The sequence below is a fragment of the Pristiophorus japonicus genome, chromosome 13 (genome assembly GCF_044704955.1).
Source record: "Pristiophorus japonicus isolate sPriJap1 chromosome 13, sPriJap1.hap1, whole genome shotgun sequence".
NCBI lineage: Eukaryota > Metazoa > Chordata > Chondrichthyes > Pristiophoridae > Pristiophorus > Pristiophorus japonicus.
Window position 1 is genome coordinate 24,485,915 of NC_091989.1, and position 22,157 is coordinate 24,508,071.

The following is a 22,157-nucleotide window of genomic DNA, read 5'->3' on the forward strand; positions in this document are numbered from 1 at the left end:
GGGGGATGGACGGACGGACCCCCGGTTACAGGGGGATGGACGGACGGACCCCCGGTTACAGGGGGATGGACGGACGGACCCCCGGTTACAGGGGGATGGACGGACGGACCCCCGGTTACAGGGGGATGGACGGACGGACCCCCGGTTACAGGGGGATGGACGGACGGACTCCCGGTTACAGGGGGATGGATGGTCTGAAAGGGCGGTGGAAGCAGATTCAATATTAACTTTCAAAAGGGAATTGGATAAATACTTGAAGATGAGCCATTTGCAGAGCTATGGGGAAAGAGCAGAGGAGTGGGACTATTTGGACAGCTCTTCCAAAGAGGCACACAGGTATGAGGAGCCAAATAGCCTCCTTCTGTGTTGTAAGATTCTATGATTAGCTAAACAACATTGATGAATTCTAGGCACCCGCATGCTGAAAAATAACCCTCAAATTGAAGGGCCAGGGTCTACTCCTGCCCCCTCCCCACCACTGATGGAGAAATCGTGCCCCAGAATGAGCAGCCCTCACCACATTGCGTTGCGCTCGCATCTCTTTGATCTTCAACTTCCTCCGATCCTCCAATGAGAACTCCACGATCGGCCTCTGTACCGGGGCGGAGGGAGGGGGGAGATGGGGAGAGGGCAGTGTAGAGGGGGAGAAAAGTACAAGAGAATCAGATTAAAGACCCAGCACAGATTCAACAGTAAACATCACACACCCTGATCCAGTCCCTGCAATGAGCCACTGAGGTGACCCGAGCATCAACACAGGGAGGTCTGCTTCTGTTGATCATCCTGTAGCCCAATCCCACCGTCGCTAAGGTATCGTAACAGCTCCTTGTTTCACCGTGCTCAGGATGCTCTGTGCTGCCGGCAGTGGATGGGCAGGGAACGAGTGCAAGAAAAACTAGGAAATGTAAAACCCTTTTCATTTACATTGTGCAGTTTACTGTCTCCCTCTTCCATCTCTCCTGAAGGTGCTGGCTCTGGTTGCAATACGAGGCAGGACCTGACAGTACCTCTCTCGCTCGCCCTCTAGTGGGAACTCTTCACATGTGAGCTGATATAGAATCATAGAATCTTACAGCACAGGAGGCCATTTGAACGAGTTGTCCAATTTAGTCCCACACCCCAGCTTCAGTCCCCCTAACCCTGAAAATTAGCCCTCTTCAGAAAATTAGTACACATCCAATTCCCTTTTGAAAGTTCCCATGGAATCAGCTTCCTCCAGCTTTTCTGGTAGTGCATTCTAGATCTTAACAACCCACTGTGTGAAAACATTTCTCCTCATTTCCCCTCACGTTCTTCTGCCAATTACTTTAAATCGATGACCTCTGGTTACCGACTCACTTGCCAGAGGAAACAGTTTCTCCCTATTTGCTCTATCAAAAAAACCCTAAGAGATGACGAATGTTGACGGGATATTTAGGGGCATTGCAGCCAGGAGACACTGGAATGTGATCAGGAGTGGGGACCCCTAACCAGGAATACCCAGACTGACATCACCTAACACAGCAGAGATGGAGGACGGAATCCTGGATCCCCTGGTCTGTTCAGCACATCGTGCAGTTAACACAACGCCACCAGGGGGAGCCGACTTATGTATTCCACTGGAGTGGAACTAAACTACAGAACCAGTGGGAACCTGTTCAACCGTCGCCGTCTCCAGGCCAGGTCCAAGACCACCCCAATCTCTGTCGTCAAGCTACAGTACGCGAATGACGCCTGCGTTTGCGCACATACAGAGGCTGAACTCCAGGACATATTTACAGAGGCGTACGGAAGCATGGGCCTTACGCAAAACATCCGTAAGACAAAGGTCCTCCACCAGCCTGTCCTCGCTGCACTGCACTGCCCCCGTCATCAAGATCCACGGCGCAGCCCTGGACAACGTGGACCATTTCCCATACTTCGGGAGCCTCTTATCAACAAGAGCAGACATTGACGACGAGATTCAACACTGTCGCCAGTGCGCCAGAGCAGCCTTCAGCCCCTCAAATCTGCCACCAAGCTCATGGTCTACAGGGCTGTAGTAATACCCACCCTCCTGTATGGTCCAGAGACATGGACCATGTACAGTAGACACCTCAAGTCGCTGGAGAAATACCACCGATGTCTCCGCAAGATCCTACAAACCCCTGGGAGGACAGACGCACCAACATTAGCGTCCTCAAACAGGCCAACATCCCCAGCATTGAAGCACTGACCACACTTGATCAGTTCCGCTGGGCAGGCCACATTGTCTGCATGCCAGACACGAGACTCCCAAAGCAAACGCTCTACTCTGAACTAGTCCATGGCAAACGAGCCAAAGGTGGGCAGAGGAAACGTTACAAGGACACCCTCAAAGCCTTCCCGATAAAGTGCAACTGACACCTGGGAGTCCCTGGCCAAAGACTGCCCTAAGTGGAGGAAGTGCATCCAGGAGGGCGCTGAGCATCTCGAGTCTCATTGCCGAGAGCATGCAGAAATCAAGCGCAGGCAGCGGAAAAGAGCGTGCGGCAAACCTGTCCCACCCTCCCTTACCCTCAATGACTACCTGTCCCACCTGTGACAGGGACTGTGGTTCTCGTATTGGACTGCTCAGCCATCTGAGGACTCATTTTAAGAGTGGAAGCAAGTCTTCCTCGATTCCGAGGGACTGCCTATGATGATGATGACCAAGGGGAACCGACTTATGCATTCCACTAATAAAATCCTCAAAAACCTCAACTGGGCTAGGGGAAGTTAGTTTTCAGCTCTTAAGGCATTTTATTAATCCCCTCCCTTATCCCACCTGACCAATCGCCCAGACACTATGCACCAAGGATCTACTGAACCCAGGCCCCCAGCAGCATACCAGAAGGGCTGCAGAGCCGACGCTGGGATTTTTTTTTACCTCCCTCCCTGTGGTTTTGCCAGTGTATTTGGCAGTGCTGGCGGAAAGAAACTTTGTGGCTATGAGACCGGAACGCTTTCCACTTCAGCCATCCAGTATCAGTGGTACCAGGTCAGGCAGAGTGAAGCTGCCTTTACTCTGCCCAAATACGGCACCTCAGACTCAACATCGCCCCCTAGGGGACAGCACCATTCTGACCGGGGCCATCAACTTCGTGCCCCAACTCGTGCAGAACTCTTTTGGGAGGAAATGAAAAACATTAAATCGTGGCCCCCCCCCCCAATCTGGGGGACGCACCAAACATTTACAAGGCCCTTTTTTTGTGTTTTTTTGGGGGGGGGGGTTTTGTGTTTTTTTTTTAAGTTTTTTTTTTGGGCACTAAAATCATATATTTTTTCCTCCAAGTGCCCCCTACAAAAGGGGAGGGGGACACTAAAACAACACCGGCAATTAAAACAAATTAAACTTTAAAACATAAAATCAAATTAAAATTTGGTTGCCGGACATGATGATGCACTCCAGTCCCTCCGGCGCCCACCTCTCGCGGAAGGCCGCGAGCGTACCGGTGGACACCGCGTGCTCCATCTCCAAGGACACCCTGGCGCGGATGTACGCGCGGAAGAGAGGCAGGCAGTCAGGCTGAACGACCCCCTCGACCGCCCGCTGCCTGGACCGGCTGGTGGCACCCTTGGCCGTGCCCAGGAGCAGTCCTACGAGGAGGCCCTCGGACCTACCCGCTCCCCTCCGCACAGGGTGCCCAAAGATCAGGAGTGTGGGACTGAAGTGCAGCCAGAATTTCAGGAGCAGCCCCTTTAAATAATAAAACAGGGGCTGCAACCTCGTGCATTCGGTAAAAACATGGAACACGGACTCTTCCAGACCGCAGAAATTGCAGGCGGCCTGGGAGCCCGTGAACCGGCTTAAAAATTTATTGCACGGCACTGCTCCGTGCACCACCCTCCAGGCCAAGTCCCCGATAAATACTGGGAGGACTCCCGCGTAGAGTGCCCTCCATCGGGGACCCCCGCCTCCTCCGGACGGCAAGATGGTACGCCATGGCGTGTCCGGACGGCCGGCGAGGATGGCAAAGTTGAGAGTGTGCAGGAGCAGCCCGTACAGGAAACCCCTCCGCGCGGAACTGAAAGGCACGGAGGGGATTTCCCCGAGGCGGCTCAAGTTGTGCGGCGCCGGCTCCCGAGGGAGGTTCCGGGGTTTGGCGCCGATGAGGAATTCCATCCGGACGGGGGTCAGTTTGGACGGGATCTCCCCACGTGCTTGAGCCTCCTCGATGCACCTAACGGAGTCAGGGCCCAGAGCTGTTTTTAGCGACTCGATGGCATCGGCTGCGCGGCGGACGTTGGCGGAATTTAGGCACCACGCCAGCATGTCTGGCGCCATCCAGCCCGCTCCTCCGACATCGAGCAGGTCCCTGACCCTGGTCACCTCACCAGCCACAGCCCTCTCGTCCGACCACCACCTAAAACCTCGGTCGTGGAGGTACGGATTCCCGAGCAGCGGCTCCTGCAGGACAGCCGCCACTCCAGCCGGTCGAGAGCTGCGCTTGGTGGAGACTTTGTTCCAGACCCTGGTGAGTTCCTTGTAAAAGACAGGCAGCTCCTGGAAGGTGGTCCTGATGCCCCCCCAAGCTCACAAACAGGAGCTGCGTGTCGTAGTTGAGGCCGTGCTGCTGGCGGAAGAAATACGTCGCCAGAGCACGCCACCTAGGAGGGGGCTTGACGTAAAGGTATCTCTGCAGGGTCTGAAGACGGAAAGTCGCGAGCTGGGTGCTGACGCACACCAACGACTGACCGCCCTCCCCAAGCGGGAGACTCAAGACCGCGGCAGAGACCCAGTGCTTCCTGTTGTTCCAGAAGAAGTCCACCACCTTCTTCTGTATCTTGGTGACAAACGCAGGGGGAGGGGTCAAAGTGACCAGCCGGTACCACAACATGGCGGCCACCAGCTGGTTTATGACTAGCGCTCGACCCCTGTAGGACAGCACTCGGAGCAGTCCTGTCCAGCGCCCTAGGCGAGCGGCGACCTCCAACTCGTGCAGAACTCAGTGTTGGAGGGAACAGTTGAAATGTTGGAGGGTGCAGTGGAACTGTACCCTAGCCAGCACCTAGGAGTGGGCGCGAGGCTCTCTGTGCTGTGGGCCTGATAGGGACAGGGATTGTCCAAATTCATTTCACATACAGCTAGTTGACATAGATACTTGCATCCCATCCATCTGGATTTCACGTGAACTCAGGTCTGGGTGGTGGAAGGCTAGTGCCTAACCCACGTCACTACCCAAACCCTGTGGGTACGCAGCCTGCAGATACTCTGTTCCCACTTGCTGGAGGACAGGGGTGAAGCCCTCAAGACACAAAGCCGCTTCGGACTGTCCCGGAACGCAGGGCATTGGCCAAAACCCAGTGCAGTCTCAACACCTCCACCAGCCCCCCACGCAACCAGACTTGCAAAACCCACACACGGCCTCACTCACCTTCTCCGGCCCAAAGATATCCGGGTTATTGTTCAGGTAGCGCAGAGCTGCCAGGGAGTGGCTGTGCTCCGTGAAGTCTACAAACCCGTAGCCCAGAGAGCGCCCGCCTCCTTTAGTCTTCGCCATCCGCAGGTCCCGCATGATCCGACACTGAAGAGAATACACAGAAGATGGTCGTGAGCCAGCTGGAAAACACAGCTCGTCCAGCGCACGAGTTTATCTGCCCCATACCCTAACTTGCACCAAGTCCTGCTCACCCATCACCTCGTGCTTGCATCTGGTCTGGCTACGCCTCAATTTAAAAATTCTCAACCTAGTGTTCAAATCCCTCCATGGCCTCGCCCCTCCCTATCTCTAACCTCCTCCAGCCTTGCAACCCGGAGATCTCTGGACTCCTCCAATTCTGGCCTCTTGCGCTTCCCCGATTTTAAATCGCTCCACCATTGATGGCCGTGCCTTCAGCTGCCTAGGCCCCAAACTCTGGAGTTCCCTCCATAAATCTCTCCACCACTCTACTTCTTCAAGATGCTCCTTAAAACCTACCTCTTTAACCAAGCCTCTCCTATTATCTGCTTATGTGGCTTGGTGTCAAGTTGTGTTTGATAACACTCCTGTGAAGCATCTTGGAACATTTTATTATGTTAAGGACACTATATAAAAGCAAGTTGTTATTGATCATATCTGTTCAAGTAACACTAATCAACTTATTGATTTAAAAAGAAAGCATCTTTCACGACCTCAGGATGTCCCAAAGGTGCTATATAAATGCTAGTTGTCTATATTTAACTTCTGTCATCTTTCAACATCTGGAACCCGAGACACTGGGTTCTGATCTGCAACCCACCAATCCTCAAATTTCCTCCTCACGAAACAAAAAAAAAAGCAAGCAGCTCTGGATGACCTCAGTGCTTGCTAGCTGTCATCCTAGCAGCAGAAAAACACTTTTCATGGTAATAATGCTCCTGTCTCTTTAAAACCAGGCATCATCTGACTGACGCAAGCAATGCCATGGGGAGATCCGCTCGCATTAACCAAACGATTACTTGACAGGACTCTCGCCCCACACTTGCTCCCTCCAGCAGTACCGCAAGTGGCAGGACTTTGATTCGCAGTCACAGCCTTCCTCCAGTCATGTTCCCTTTCCAGAAACGGGGGCCCCTCGCACGTCCGTGACCCACCCCCTGATCAATCTTACCTCCTTTACCCGCACGCCCTTCGTGCCTGCGGCCTGTAAACAAAGCGCCCGGAGCTGTTGGTCGGTCACTGACTTCGGAATGTTGTGGACGCACAGCCTTGTTGGCGAGACGAAGATATTTACGCCCTTCAGCTTCTGGCGTTTTAGCTCCTCAAACTAAACACAGAACAAGAATAATCGAGTGGGGTCAAAGTCCAGCATAAAACCGTGTGCGTTTGTGAAGAAAGATAGATGGGGGAAGATAGGGGGAAAATAAGACACATGGGCCCGTCAGGGTGAAATGCCAATCAGGGTACAGCGCACCAGTCTTACTCCCTTCGTCTGCCAACTATCTATCCAGCTCCCTCGTGAATCTGCTGATCCTGTTCCCTGCTTTGGGCAGTCTGCTCCACAAACTCGGTGTGTGAAGTGGTTAAACCTGGACTTGCTTGTTCACTTTCCCCCTTCTGAGCTTGCCCAATGGGTACGCTGCCCACCACCAGTATTGAATACATTGCACCAGAGATACTGGGACTGTTAATACTAGTTAGATAACTGGTATGTCCTGTTCTAAACCATACACCTCGCTAAAAATCCTGGTTGAGAACGGGCAGGAGGATGAAAAAAAAGAGAGAAACAGACATTAGCTAACAGTATTAAAGAGACTAAGACATGCGTCTTAGTTCCATTTATATTGGGAGGCGTGACCAGATAACTCACCCGCGTTCTCTTGGTAATGTCTGTGGCACTCATGCCCTCTGCCGATTTCATTCCAGCTCGAATCACTGAAAGGAACGAGAAATCTCATCACAGGAGTGCCGGACAAAAGCACAGATCACAAGTAGAATGTCCAACACTGGAGATCTCGTCTCCAATCCCATTTCTCCAAACTCTAATATTTTTCTTCAAGTGTGTATCCAATGGTAATCAGCAACCCCTTGTGGTAATGCATTCCATTTTCTAATACACCATTGCATAAAAATTCCATTCAACATTCAACGGCACCTTCCACCCCCCACCCCCCCCAAACACTTATGGTGCTAATTGTAAATTTTCATTTTGATTTGCAGGATACATAAAATGGCACAAACACCAGGGGAAAAAAAGATAGGATTTGCATTTATTTAGTGCCTTTTACAACCTTGGGATGTCCCAAAGTGATTCACAACCAATTAAGTATTTTTTTTTGTTGAAATGTTGTAATGTAGGAAACGCGGCAGCCAATTCATACCCATGAACGTCACACACACAGCAATGTGATAATGGTCAGATAATCTGTTTTATTGATGTTCGTTGAGGGACAAATATTGCGCAGGACACTAGGGAGAACTTCCCTGCTCTTCTTAGCACTAGTGCCATGGGATCTTTTTAATCTACCTGATACGGGGCCTCAGCTTACATCTCATCCGAAAGACAGCACCTCCAAACCATGCAGCACACTCTCAGTACTGTACTGGGAGTGTCAGTCTGGATAATAAGAACATAAGAATTAGGAACAGGAGTAGGCCATCCAGCCCCTCGAGCCTGCTCCGCCATTCAAAAAGATCATGGCTGATCTGGCCGTGGACTCAGCTCCACTTACCCGCCCGCTCCCCGTAACCCTTAATTCCCTTATTGGTTAAAAATCTATCTATCTGTGACTTGAAAACATTCAATGAGCTAGCCTCAACTGCTTCCTTGGGCAGAGAATTCCACAGATTCACAACCCTCTGGGAGAAGAAATTCTTTCTCAACTCGGTTTTAAATTGGCTCCTCCGTATTTTGAGGCTGTGCCCCCTAGTTCTAGACTCCACTACCAATGGAAACAACCTCTCTGCCTCGACCTTGTCTATCCCTTTCATGATTTTAAATGTTTCTATAAGATCACCCCTCATCCTTCTGAACTCCAACGAGTAAAGACCCAGTCTACTCAATCTATCATCATAAGGTAACCCCCTCATTTCTGGAATCAGCCTAGTGAATCGTCTCTGTACCCCTTCCAAAGCTAGTATATCCTTCCTGAAGTAAGGTGACCAAAACTGCACGCAGTACTCCAGGTGCGGCCTTACCAATACCTTATACAGTTGCAGCAAGACCTCCCTGCTTTTGTACTCCATCCCTCTCGCAATGAAGGCCAACATTCCATTTCCATTCCATAATCTGCTCAAGTCTCTGGAGTGGGACTTGAACCTATGACCTGCTGACTCAGAGGCTATCCACTGAGCCACAATTAACACACACTGCTGAACTGTGCAAGGAACAGGAATCCCACTAGCCCAACCCCTCCCCTAAATACTTACAGCCCTCTCGAGCCAGATACAGGTTCCGTGTTCCGGACGGCTTGCTTGACTTTTTCTGGGCCAGTTTCTTGGCCTCTTCACGACTGACCGCCAAGGCCACGTTGAGCTTCCGCCCGTCCAGCCGGAGGCCTCCGCCCTGGAAGGCAAACGCGCGGGGTTTATGGCAGACGCTCCTGGAAATAACCTCGGAAAGCCTACAGTAAATGTGGTCTGGGCCACAATGGTATACATCGCCCGTAGCACAGCCTCAAACATTTGACAATGGGAGGAATTGAAGCAACGAGCAGGAGCGGTCAGAGTTCAGGAAGGTAACCGAAGGGATCAGCAAAGTGGAAGGTTTTGAGGAGGTGGGGAGAGTGGTAGCAAGCGGGGGAAAGAGGTTAGGAAGTGCTCTAGAGTGAGGGGGTCACGATGCTCTTCCACCAATGGGCAGCTGGAGATGTCAAGGACCCAGATACAGTAGGGCAGAGGTGAGGTGGGGCGAGGTAGGCGATAGAAATTATGGAAGACAGGGATTTTGAAATCAGTGTGCTGAGGGATGAGACTGGCAGGACAGGAGCCATAGGCAAGTGTGACTCTGGAGGAGGCAGGTGGTAGAGTTCTTGAGCTGGAGTTGGTGCAGGGAGTGCGCTGGAGAAGTTGAGGTGAGGATGAGGTGCAGGCAACCAATACAAGTCACGCCGTACTGTCAAAGGGCAACAAACTAATGCGCCATTATTTTCAGGCGATGGTCACGGACTTTAAACCACTCGTGCACCAAGACCCCAGGTACATCTCCCACTCAGCAGCCTTCACCGTTTGTCTGATCAACAGACTGCTATCAACCTGCTATCAGTCACAGGGAAAGTCTTCGCTAGGGAAAGTCCTCCTCAGCCGTCTTCTCCCTGTGGCCGAGGAGCTCCTCCCGGAGTCACAGTGCGGATTTCGTCCCCTCCGGGGCACAATGGACATGATTTTTGCAGCACAACAGCGGCAGGAAAATTGCAGGGAACAGCGCCAGCCCTTAGTCATGGCCTTCTTCGACCTTACAAAGGCCTTTGACACGGTCAACCGCGAGGGTCTATGGAGCGTCCTCCTCCGTTTCGGATGTCCCCAAAAGTATGTCACCATCCTCCGCCTGCTCCACAACAACATGCAAACCGTGATCCTTACCAACGGATCCATCACAGACCCAATTCACATCCGGAGCAGGGCTGCGTCATCAGCCCAACCCTCTTCTCAATCTTTCTCGCTGCCATGCTCCACCTCACAGTCGACAAGCTCCCCACTGGAGTGGAACTAAACTACAGAACCAGTGGGAACTTGTTCAATCTGCACCATCTCCAGGCTAGCTCCAAGACCACCCCAACCTCGGTCGTTGAGCTTCAGTACACGGACGACGCCTGCATCTGTGCACACACACAGGCTGAACTCCAGGATATATTCGACGTATTTACTGAGGCGTACGAAAGCATGGGCCTTACGCTAAACATCAGTAAGACAAAGGGTCCTCCACCAACTTGTCCTCACCGCACAGCACTGCCCCCAATCATCAAGATCCACGGCGCAGCCCTGGACACCGTGGACCACTTCCCTTATCTTGGGAGCCTCCGATCAACAAGAGCAGGCATTGACGACGAGATCCAACACTACCTCCAGTGCAGCCTTCGGCCACCTGAGGAAAAGTGTGTTTGAAGACCAGGTCCTCAAAACTGTCACCAAGCTCATGGTCTACAGGGCCATAGTAATACCCGCCCTCCTATATGGCTCAGAGACATGGACCATGTACAGTAGACACCTAAAGTCGCTGGAGAAATACCACCAATGATGTCTCCGCAAGATCCTACAAATCCCCTGGGAGGACAGCGTCCTCATCCAGGCCAGCATCCCCAGCATTGAAGCACTGACCACACTTGATCAGCTCCGCTGGGCAGACCACATATTTTGCGTGCCAGACATGGGACTCCCAAAGCAAGTGCTCTACTCGGAACTCGTCCACGGCAAACGAGCCAAAGGTAGGCAGCGGAAACATTACAAGGACACCCTCAAAGCCTCCCTGATAAAATGCAACATCCCCATTGACACCTGGGAGTCCCTGGCCAAAGACCGCCTCAAGTGGAGGAAGTGCATCCGGGAGGACACGGAGTTCCTCGAGTCTCGTCGCCGAGAGCATGCAGAAATCAAGCGCAGGCAGCGGAAGAAGCAAGCGGCAAACCAGACTCCCCATCCACCCTTTCCTTCAACCATTGCCTGTCCCACCTGTGACAGAGACTGTGGTTCTCGTATTGGACTGTACAGCCACCTAAGAACTCATGCTAAGAGTGGAAGCAAGTCTTCCTCAATTCCAAGGGACTGCCTATGATGGATCAACAGAACTGGCCTGTTGGAGCAAGGAGTCAGTCGTTGGGTGGGAGCGAAAGAGGAACGAGCACGATGGGCCGAATGGACTTCTCACCTCCTTGACCTATAATGAAAGCTAGAGGACGACTGGGGCCTGCCGTACAGGATACCACCAACGGAGGAAAATAGATGCCATGAATCAAAAATAGGTCAAATGACTTCAAGCTTATGTTTTAAAACCCGTAGAGGGCTGGAGGAAAGGAAGACTGGGGGAGGTGTGATGATCCACAGTTTTAAGCTCCTGGGAAGGAATGAAATAGAATCAGAGCTGGTGCAATGAGTGTTGATTTCACGGTCGGAAGGCGGCCGGCCGGACGAGTGTCCAATACTTCTCCAAATTGGGTAACTGCACAAGTTCCTCACCTCGCACTGACTCTCTGCTGCCTCCACACACTTCTGCGCTGATTCCTTCGTCACAAACTGGGCAAAGGCACAACCTGCAACAGGTGGGAATCGAGGAGTTATGAGAAATAAAAGCACACATCAGCTCCCCTCCCCCGACTAGGGAACCATAAGTATGGCCAATGCACGCCGAGTACAGGCTCAGGATCAGGCTGTGTTCAGCACACGGCCATAAACCTATCTTCCTGCTCTTTAGTTAAACACCACCGGAGAAATCCACAGATTAGGGAGAATGGTCTGATACTTTCAGCGTCCTACCTTGATTGAACAGTACAGAGGGATCTTTCTCTGCATCAAACCCGGCTGTATCTTCCCTGGGACTGTTTGATAGAACTTTACTCTGCATCAAACCTGTGCTGTGCCTGCCCTGGGAGTGTTTGATGGGACAGTGTAGATTGAGCTTTACTCTGTATCTAACCTGTGCTGTATCTGCCCTGGGAGTGTTTGATGGGACAGTGTAGAGGAAGCTTCAGTCTCTATGGTGTCAGTCCTTGCAAAGTGTATAGCACTCTCGCCTCCGAGTCAGAACGCAGTGGGTTTAAGTCCTGCGACTTGACCAGATAATCCAGGCTGACACTGAGGGGCTGCTGCATTGTCGGAGGTACCGTCTTTCAGACGAGACAGTTTCACAGGCATCAAACACCTCATGTGCAGATAAGTGGATATTCTTCATGTGAAACCTGAGCAGGTTATTTGATTGACAGGCGGTTCACGGTCATGTCAAATCTCATTTACCAGGAACCCTGGGTCACATTATAGACGAGGGGGTTGAAGATGGTCTGTATGGGCCCTACACCACCAAGACCTTCCTAGTCTCCACCACCCTCCCTGCCCCAGACCCTCCTGGTTCCTAAAATCCTAGGATCTTCCTGGTCTCTACTTCTCTACACCACACTGGATCGTCTATTACCCACTGATGTCAGCAATTGTGAACAAGTGTTTGGTGCCTTGCAGAGTTCCATGCCCCTTGCCTCACCTTTGGAGTGCTCAGTGTCATGGTGCATGACAATACGAACATACTTCAGGTCTCCAAACTGCTCTAGCATCTCTCCCAGTGAATCCTCCTCAGTGTCAAAGGACAGGTTCCTGCAGGAGAAATAAGGAACAAAGCTGGAAATTATTGGATAAAACGGGAGAGTTGTGTGGAGGAACCAGCTGGAACCAATAAACAGCAATAGCCTGAATTAATCAATCAGTGCGGAAGGACTTGAATCCAGGGATGGTGCAGGCAAGATGCAGCAGCTGGACACAGACAGATGCATCAACAAACAACCAGAGACTCTAAATGGAAACACTAGTCAAGGGATCAGAGACCCAGTAATAGGCCCACTCCCTCTCCCCTCAGCCTCCAGCGGACTGGAGACTGAGGGCCAGTCACACCTCTCGAGGGACTGGAGAACGAGGCGCGGGCACAACCTTCAAAGGATCGAACACAGAGTGACAGGCTCACACCACAAGGGAGTGCTGGAGACGGAAGGGTGGGCTCGGTCCCCATGGGATTCGCACATTCGCTGAGGGATCAGAGTCTGAGTGACAGGCGCATACCACGCGGGATCAGAGACTGAGGGAGGGGAGTCGGCCCTCCCGAGGGACAGGAGACCGAGGAACAGCCTCGGTCCAAGAGACAGACACATTTCTCCACCCCTTCCCAGGGGACAGGATACATAGGCATGCCCCCACACGTCCCCACCCCAGAAAACAATATATGGTCAGCTGCGTAAATCTTCCTTTGCAGTCGGCAAGTTGTATCATTCTTTGGACTTGCCGCAGCGGGTCGGGAGGAGGAAGGGCCGCAGTCGGTCGAGGGGAGAGGGACGGGCCGCAGTCGGTCGAGGGGGGGGGGGGCGGGGGCAGCCGCCATCGATCGGGGGGTGGGGGGAAGAAGGGCCGCAATTGGTCGGGGCGGGGCAGTCAGTCAGGAAAAGGGCCGCCGTCGGTCGGGAACTGAGCAAAGGTATATGACCACTTGCTTTACTACCTTCCATCAGCAGGGAGACGAGAGATCAAGAGCATACAATTACTTTTATATTTCCCACCCACACCCTCAGAATAAGTTTCTGGTTTGACCTGATGAAGACTGTCCGCCCTTGGTGAACATCTGCCGGGATATTGGACTTCCTCAACTTCTCTTTCTTCACAGGCTTTTCATCTGAAGGAGAAAGACGGAACTGTTTGAAGGCCACATGTCCCTTAGGGTGCAAACTCTGCACAACCTCCTTCCCAGCCACCATCTGCAAAGCTCTCAAATTACACCAAATTTTTTTTTTTTTTTAAATGCCTTGCATGGGGCTTTAACTCATCACTCACCATCATCCTCCTCCTCCTCCTCCTCCTCCTCGGACTCCAGATTACAATCCTCCGAACTGTCATCTGACACATTATCATCCTCAGTCTCAACATCTGATCCTTCTGTCGCATCATCTGATTGCTCCTGCTCCTGCTCCTCCTCCTCCTGCCTCATTGCTGATCTGAAATGCAAGATATTCTGGTCAGATTCAATTTTGAGCATCTGCCGGCTCAAAATCTGGGACAGACAAAACTAAATTCAAGCAAATCAAAGACTTGAGCCGGGCATAAATGCCAGCATAGAGCAGATGGGCCGATTGGCCTGCTTGTGTGCTGTAGACTGTAGACTGTAGACTGTGCTGTGTGTGATGTAAAGCACAGACCAGGTGATCAGACTGGCCAAAGACTGAGCACCGGTCGTCATTACAATGCAATATCAGCCGTGGCTTGGTTGGTAGGACTCTGATCTTGGGAGTCAGAAGGTTGTGGGTTCAAGCCCCTGAGACTTAAGCAGCAAGTTATGTGAAGAAACTGGAGAAGCCTGGATTGTTTTCCTTTAGTTCAGTGAAGACTAAACGGAGATTTGATATAGGTGTGCAGAATTATGAAGGGCTTTCATTCACCCTATCTATTGTAAGTGTTTCCTCTAGCAGAGGATCAGTACCCAGAGGACACAGATGTTAAAAAATTGGAGATGAGAATTTTTTTTTTTTTTTTTTTTTACACATCGAGTTATGATGATCTGGAATGCACTACTTGAAAGAGTGGTCAAAGGAGATTCAATAATAACTTTCAAAAGGGAATTATATGTATTTGAAAAGGAAAAATGTACAGAGCTATGGAGAGCAGGGGAATGGGACCAACTGCATAGCTCTTCCAAACAGCCGGCACAGGCATGATGGACTACACAACCTCCATCTGTGCTGTAAGATTCTATGATTCTAATTAGATCACCCCTTACTTTTCTATACGCAAGGGAATACAAGCCAAGTCTATGCAACCTGCCCTCATAATTTAACCCTTTAGGCCCCGGAATCATTCTGGTGAATCGACACACATGATTCTAGACTCACTGTTGCTTAGAATTTACAGCGCAGAAACAGGCCCCATTTGGCCCAACTGATCTATGCCAGTGTTTGTGCTCCACACAAGCCTCATCCCACCCTACTTCATCTAACCCTACCAGCATATCCATCTATTCCTTTCTCCCTCATGTGCTTATCTAGCTTTCCCTTAAAGGCATCTATACTATTCACCACAACCACTCCTTGTGGTAGTGAGTTCCACATTCTCTGGGTAATGACGTTTCTCCTGAATTCCTTATTGGATTTCTTAGACCCAGAGCGGACACAACTTTGTTTTTGTTTTTATAAACGCAGCAAGTTGTTGTTATCTATCTATTGTTGTGATCACTACCTGAAAGGGTACCTGGAAGCAGATTCAATAATAACATTCAAAGAGAATTGGATAAATACTTAAAAGGGAAAAAAATACAGGGCTATGAGAAAAGGGCAGAGGAGTGGATTAATTGGGTACCAGAGAGCCGGCACAGGAACAATGGGTCACCTTCTGTGCTATACCATTCTATGATTCTATATTATATTTAAGTTTTTTTATACCCCACAAGTGGAAACGTTTTCTCTACGTCTACTCTATCAAATCCTTTCCTAATTTTGACGACGTCTATCAGGTCATCATGTAGTGCCTGTACTCAGACCTAGACACTCCCTGCCCTGAATCTACTGCATTTCACTGGTTCTAGATCCTACCTCCCTGCAAATCAGAAACGACCTTGAAGTATACAAGGGTGTTTGGTCAAGGACAGGTATGGTGGTTAATCACTCCTCCACCCTGTAGCTTCTTCACCTGGCAGTGCCCAACAATACTTAACTCATCAAACCGTCACTCAGTGCAGGTGACGGGGCCAACCAGGTGGCTTAGCTGGTGACACCATCCAGCATGACACTTTGCCAAACAGGCCTCAAGCTCCCAGGTCGCTGATCCTAGATCTCAACTGGGCAGCAATAGAAAGGCAACAACTGGGTCCCAATGCCTCTGGACTTTGGGGGAAGGAGGTGGGGGAAAAGAAAAAATGAACCAAGGCTAATATCCCGACTGCTGTCCAGTGCCTCCTGCTGGTAAAGGCGAATGGAAGTCGCACAGGGTGGGTGTGACTGTGATGCCCCCCACAGCTGAACAGCTTACTGTCACTCGCTGCCATTGGCTTACACCCATCACAAGTCAGTGTCTTCAGAAGGGAAAGTGACTGCCAAACTTCCACCTGCAGCCAGCAAGAACGCCTCTCAACAGGCTCAGGGCATCAATCCTTGGTGGGATGCTTAATACTGCACTATGCTACCTTTTCTTTTGTATCGCTTTCCGTTGTAGAGTAGGTTTCAGTTCCTCAGGGGGTTCTTTCTCTTCCTGGACCCCAGAGCCTTCGTCATTCTCTTCCTCGTCCTCTTCGTCATTATCTGCATCTTGATGAGTTTCCTTATCCTCAGCTCCTGTTAATAATGATCAAATGCAGCATTGAGAATTCCAGCTGGGATCCATCATTAGGAGAAATCCATATTCTGACTCGCACCAAGTCCCGTGCACCCATCACTCACTGTGCTCACTGACCTACTTTGCTCCTGGTCTGGTAACATCTCGATTTTTAAAAATCCCTCTCTATCTCTGTAACCTCCTCCAGCCCTCCGAGATATCTGCACTCCTCCGTATCCCTGATTTTAATCGCTCCACCATTAGCAGTTTCCTAGACAATAAGCTCCGGAATTCCCTCCCTAAACCTTTCTGCCTCTCTCTCCTTCTTTACGACACTCCTTAAAAACCTACCTCTGTGACCAAGTTCCTGTCCTAATATCTCATGTGAAGAGGTCTAAAATTTTGTTTTATAACGCTCCTGTGAAGCAACTTGGAAGGTTTTACTACGTTAAAGGTGCTATATGAAGGCAAGTTGTTGTAGTTGTAAGCCCCCCCCCCCCACCCCACAAGTAATCAATTGGAAAACCCAAGGATACCAATAACCTGCGATAAGCTGCTCGGTTACCTGCACTTTTGGGGTTCACTGTCGCTCTGAACTTGTCCTTCGCCACTGCCCAGTCCACTGCCACGGGACGACCTGAATGAACAACACAATGACATCAGACACAATCAACTTACTTCGCCTGCTCCTCTCGCTGACCCCCTCCTCCGCCCCCCCGCCCTCAAAGCACAGCCTCCCACCCGTGAAGCCCGCAGTGACATTGCACACTGCACCCTCCAATACATCCCCCACCCACCCACATACACAAATAGCAGCTGTCAAATTCTCTCATTACCCTTAATCTCCTTCAGGTTCATTCCCTTCAAGGCTTTTCCAGCCTCCAGAACATTCTTGAGCTGAACAAACGCAAATCCTCGCATCTTCCCATCTGGGAGGGAGGGAAAACATGTAAAACATTCAGTAACGTGGAGCCTGAATTGTAAAAAAAAAAATCTCACGTCAACCATATCTCTTTAATAAAACCAGAGCATCCGGTGCCTCTGCTATGTGCCCATCAAAACTGCATGCGCATGGTATTTTGAATGGACCATGCAGCCCCTTAAAGGGGTCACGCACCCCCAAAAAATTTATGGGAATCTTTGATGCCCATTCCGATTTTCAAGCAATCTCGAATCTTGGTGGTCAGTGCTGTCAGAAAGGGGGCAGGAAGCTCGCAAATAGCAGTCAAGTGACATAATTTAGGCCCCTAGCACCATTTTCACTGATCTGTCTGACTGCTGCCAGTTCCCGCTCCACCAACCATGGGCGTTAGAAGTCAGGAGGTGGCTATTGCCAGCCATACTTAAAAGGTACCTCCAGTTGCAGACAGGTAAAGTTGGTTGGAGCTTCTGGAGACATTTCTCACTTGTGGGATTTCAACCTCAACAGAGTTGAAAGCTTATGTAGTTACTGCTGTAGGTTCTGGCCTCATGCTGCTCACTACTCCAGTGTTCCCTTCTTGCGTTTCCATCGAGAAATATACTTCCCTTTTACGCTGCCGCACTGTCCGATTACCCAACTCCAAGTTGACGAGCTGTCAGTTTACCCCACCCACCAGTTTACGAGCCCCACCCACCTGCCAGTTTACCGCGAGCCTTGGCAGATCACTGCATGCCCACCAATGCCAGTTTATCACGTGCACCCTCCCATCAGTTTATCGAGTGTGGGCGAAGGGAATCGCCAGAATGTCAGTCACCTCTGGCTGACCTCGGCAATCATGCTTCAAAAATGAAATCCAGGCATTTCAAGCCGACATGCACGTTAAACTCTGGTTGCCCTTACCCATTGTTTACTTAACAGGAACTAGACTATGTGGCCTTAAAGGACACAGAACCCCCATGACAGCAGAATACTAAACTGCACATCACATGATATAGAATCATAGAATGATACAGCACAGGAGGTGGCCATTCAGCCCATTGTGCCTGTGCCAGCTCTTTGAAAGAGCTATCGAATTAGTCCCATTCCCCTGCTCTCTCCTATAATACTCTTTGCTTATAAAATTCTCAGTCCTCTCTTTTCCCCATAGGAATATTATTTTGGATGAGATTTCCACTTCTTTTTTTTGTATCTCCTCTCACGTTTTGCTTTGTTTACTTGTCCGGACATCTTGCAGCTGATAGGGAAGCTGCCTAGCCTGACACAAATATCCCAGTCCATGCTGGATTGGACGCCCGACACCAAGACGAAGAAGTCAGTGTCTAATCTCCTGAAGCAGCCGATTTCCCCTCCCAACACTAACCTTCTTTTGTAGGAATGTTAACCTCCAGCACGGTCCCGTACCGCGAGAAAATATTCTTCAGGTCACCTTCTGAACACTGAAAGGAAAAACATGGCCATTGGACCAACAGTTAGTGTTCTGAGGGCAATGATCGTTCTCCCTGAGGGAGGGGGATATTTGGGCAGGGGCATGTGGAGACATGGACACTGGGGGATGATCGATCCACCAACACCTGCTTCTCCAATTCTCCTTCTGAAGTAATCTGCGAATCACCACTCCGAGACATAAATCTCATTCTCAACCCTTCTGTCCTTGCAAATTATATCTCCAACCTCCCTTTCCTCTCCAAAGTCCTTGAACCTGTTGTCACCTCCTAAATCCATGCCCACCTTTCCCCACAACTCATGTTTGAATCACTCCCATCAGGTTCAGCACTGAAACAGACCGAATCAAATGTCACAGATGACATCCTCGGTGACTGACGCATGATCTCTGCTCATCCTCTCTGCAGCTTTTTGCAAGATTGACCATACCATTCTCCTCCACTACCCCTCCACTGCCCGCGTGCTATCACAGACGGTTTGTCCCACATCCAGTCCTGGATGAACAGCAATTTCCTCCATTTAAACATTAGGAAAATTGAAGCCATCACCTTCACCGCCCGCCAAAAACTCCATGCCACTGATTCCATTCACGTCCCCGGGTTGAACCAGATTGCTCAAAACCTTGGGAGTCCAATTCGACTCCGAGCTGAGCATCTTATCCCATATACTTCCCATCACACAGACTGCCTACATCCATCTCAACAGATCTCGGGAATCACAGGGAATGGAGCAAAGTTCCACAGGATGGGGATCATAGGAAGTGGAGTAACTTGCTCGCAGTTAATTTCCCCTGTAAGGCTGGGACCATACCAGTTCTGTTCCCCCTCTGAAGTTCAACCTACATTTTGATAACTCAACCCAAACACTAAGTTACAGTGGCAACTTGTGCCAAAATTGGAAAAGTTGTCCCACGGACTAGTCAAGCAACAGCCGGACATAGTCATACTCACAGAATCATACCATTCAGCCAATGTCCCAAACTCCTCCATCACCATCCCTGGGTATGTCCCGTCCCATCGACAGGACAGGCTCACCAGGGGAGGCGGCACAGGAGTATACAGTCGGGAGGGAGTGGTCCAGGGAGTCCTCAAAATTGACTCCGGACCCCATGTAGTCTCACAGCTTCAGGTCCAGCATGGGCAAGGAAACCTCCTGCTGATTACCACCTACCGCCCTCCCTCAGCTGATGAATCAGTACTCCTCCATTTTGAACACCACTTGGAAGAAGCACCTAGAGTAGCAACGGCACTGAATGAAGTCCTCCACCCAGAGTACAATGTCCATCACCAAGAGTGGCTTGACAGCACCACAACTGACCGAGTCCTGAAAGACATAGCTGCCAAACTGGGCCTGCGACAAGTGGTGAGAGAACCAACAGGAGGGAAAAACCTACATGACCTCGTCCTTGCCAATCTACCTGTTGCAGATGTATCTGTCCATGACAGCGTTGATAGCAGTCATTGTGGAGACAAAGTCCCATCTTCACACTGAGGACACCCTCCATCGTGTTGTGTGGCACTATCACCGTGCTCAATAGCATAGATTCAGAACAGATCTAGCAGCTCAAAACCGAGTATCCATGAGGCGCTGTGGGCCATCAGCAGTAGAATTGTACTCCACCACAATCTATAATCTCATGGCCCAGCATATCCCTCACTCTATCATTACCGTCAAGCTAGAAGACCTACCCTGGTTCAATGAGTCTAGAAGTGAATGCCAGAGGCATACTTAAAAACGAGGTGAGAAACCTGGGGAAGCTGCAACACAGGACTACTTGCAAGCTAAATAGAGGAAGCAGCATGCTATAGACAAGGCTAAACGATAGCACAATCAACAGATTAGATCAAAGCTCTGCAGTCCTGCCACATCCAGTCGTGAATAGTGGTGAACTATTAAACAACTAATGGGAAGAGGCTCCATGAATTACCCCATTCTCCATGATGGCAGAGCCTAGCACGTGAGTGCAAAAGACAAGGCTGAAGTGTTTGCAACCATCTTCAGCCCGAGTGCCGAGTGGATGATCCATATCAGCCTCCTCCCGGGATCTTCACCATCACAGAAGCCAGTCTTCAGCCAATCCAATTCACTCCACGTGATATTAAGAAACCCCCACGTGCACTAGATACAGCAAAGGCTATGGGCCCCGACAACATACTGAAGCTGTCATGTTGAAGATTTGTGCTCCAGAACTAGCCGCGCCTCCAGCCAAGCTGTTCGAGTACAGCTACAACACTGGTATCTACCCGACAATGTGGAAAACTGCCCAGGTATGTCCTGTCCACAAAAAGCAGGACAAATCCAATCCGGCCAATTACCACCCCATCAGTTCACTCTCAATCATCCGCAAAATGATAGAAGGGGTTGGCGACATTGCTATCAAGTGGCACTTACTCACTATTGACCTGCTCACCAATGTCCAAACATGGACAAAAGAGCTGAATTCCAGACGAGAGGGGAGAGTGATGGCCTTTGACATCAAGGTAACATTTGACCGAGTGTGGCATCAAGGAGCCCTAGTAAAACTGACATCAATGGGAATCAGGGGGAAAATTCTCCACTGGCTGGAGTCATACCTTGCACAAAGGAAAATGGTTGTGGGTGTTGGAGGTCAATCATCACAGCCCCAGGACATCGCTGCAGGAGTTCCTCAAGGCAGTGTTCTAGGCCCAACCATCTTTAGCTGCTTCATCAATGACCTTCCCTGACCATTACAAGGTCAGAAGTGGGGATGTTCGCTGATGACTGTAGTGTCATTCGCAATTCCTCAGATAATGAAGCAGTCCATGCCCACATGCAGCAAGACCTGAACGACATTCAGGCTTGGGCAATAAGTGGCAAGTAACATTCGCACCACACAAGCATCAGGCAATGACTATCACTATAACTATCTACAAGGCACAAAAAGCAGGACAAATCCAATCTGGCCTATTACTGCCCCATCAGTCTACGCTCAATCATCAGCAAAATTTCAGGAGTGTGATGGAATACTCTCCACTTGCCTTGATGAGTGCAGCTCCAACAACACTATGAAGTTCAACACCATTCATGACAAAGCAGCCTGTTTGATTGGCACTCCATCCACCACCTTAAACATTCACTCCCTCTGCCACCAGCGTACCGGGGCTACAGCGTGTACCATCTACAAGATGCACTGCAGCAACTCACCACAGTTTCTTCGGCAGCACCTCTCAACCTGCGACCTCTACCACCTAGAAGGCCAAGGGCAACAGGCACACGGAATACCATCACCTGCAAGTACCCCTCCAAGTTCCACACCATCCTGACTTGGACATATATCGCCGTTCCTTCATTGTTGCTGGGGTAAAATCCTGAAACTCCCTCCCTAACAGCACTGTGCGAGTACTTTCACCACACGGACTGCAATGGTTCAAGAAGGCGGCTCACCACCACCTTCTCAATGGCAATTAGGG

The 22,157-nt window shown here is 50.4% G+C and overlaps 1 protein-coding gene across 2 annotated transcripts in view; it reads right to left on the reverse strand.

The window, feature by feature from the left end:
* The window catches only part of rbm28 (RNA binding motif protein 28), a 46,994-nt gene that overhangs the window by 19,406 nt on the left and 5,431 nt on the right, over nucleotides 1–22,157 (reverse strand). The window contains exons 4-16 of one of the 2 annotated variants that reach the window (XM_070897264.1): nucleotides 18,644–18,719; nucleotides 17,198–17,290; nucleotides 16,927–16,998; nucleotides 16,234–16,381; nucleotides 13,896–14,056; nucleotides 13,656–13,737; nucleotides 12,565–12,674; nucleotides 11,550–11,623; nucleotides 8,808–8,943; nucleotides 7,249–7,313; nucleotides 6,550–6,705; nucleotides 5,355–5,504; nucleotides 521–592 (exon numbers count right to left, since the gene is read on the reverse strand). In XM_070897264.1, coding sequence (XP_070753365.1) covers nucleotides 521–592; nucleotides 5,355–5,504; nucleotides 6,550–6,705; nucleotides 7,249–7,313; nucleotides 8,808–8,943; nucleotides 11,550–11,623; nucleotides 12,565–12,674; nucleotides 13,656–13,737; nucleotides 13,896–14,056; nucleotides 16,234–16,381; nucleotides 16,927–16,998; nucleotides 17,198–17,290; nucleotides 18,644–18,719 — 1,395 coding nt within the window. Of the gene's footprint in view, nucleotides 1–517; nucleotides 593–5,354; nucleotides 5,505–6,549; nucleotides 6,706–7,248; nucleotides 7,314–8,807; nucleotides 8,944–11,549; nucleotides 11,624–12,564; nucleotides 12,675–13,655; nucleotides 13,738–13,895; nucleotides 14,057–16,233; nucleotides 16,382–16,926; nucleotides 16,999–17,197; nucleotides 17,291–18,643; nucleotides 18,720–22,157 lie in introns of both variants that reach the window. The other variant, XM_070897263.1, reaches the window with a different exon arrangement.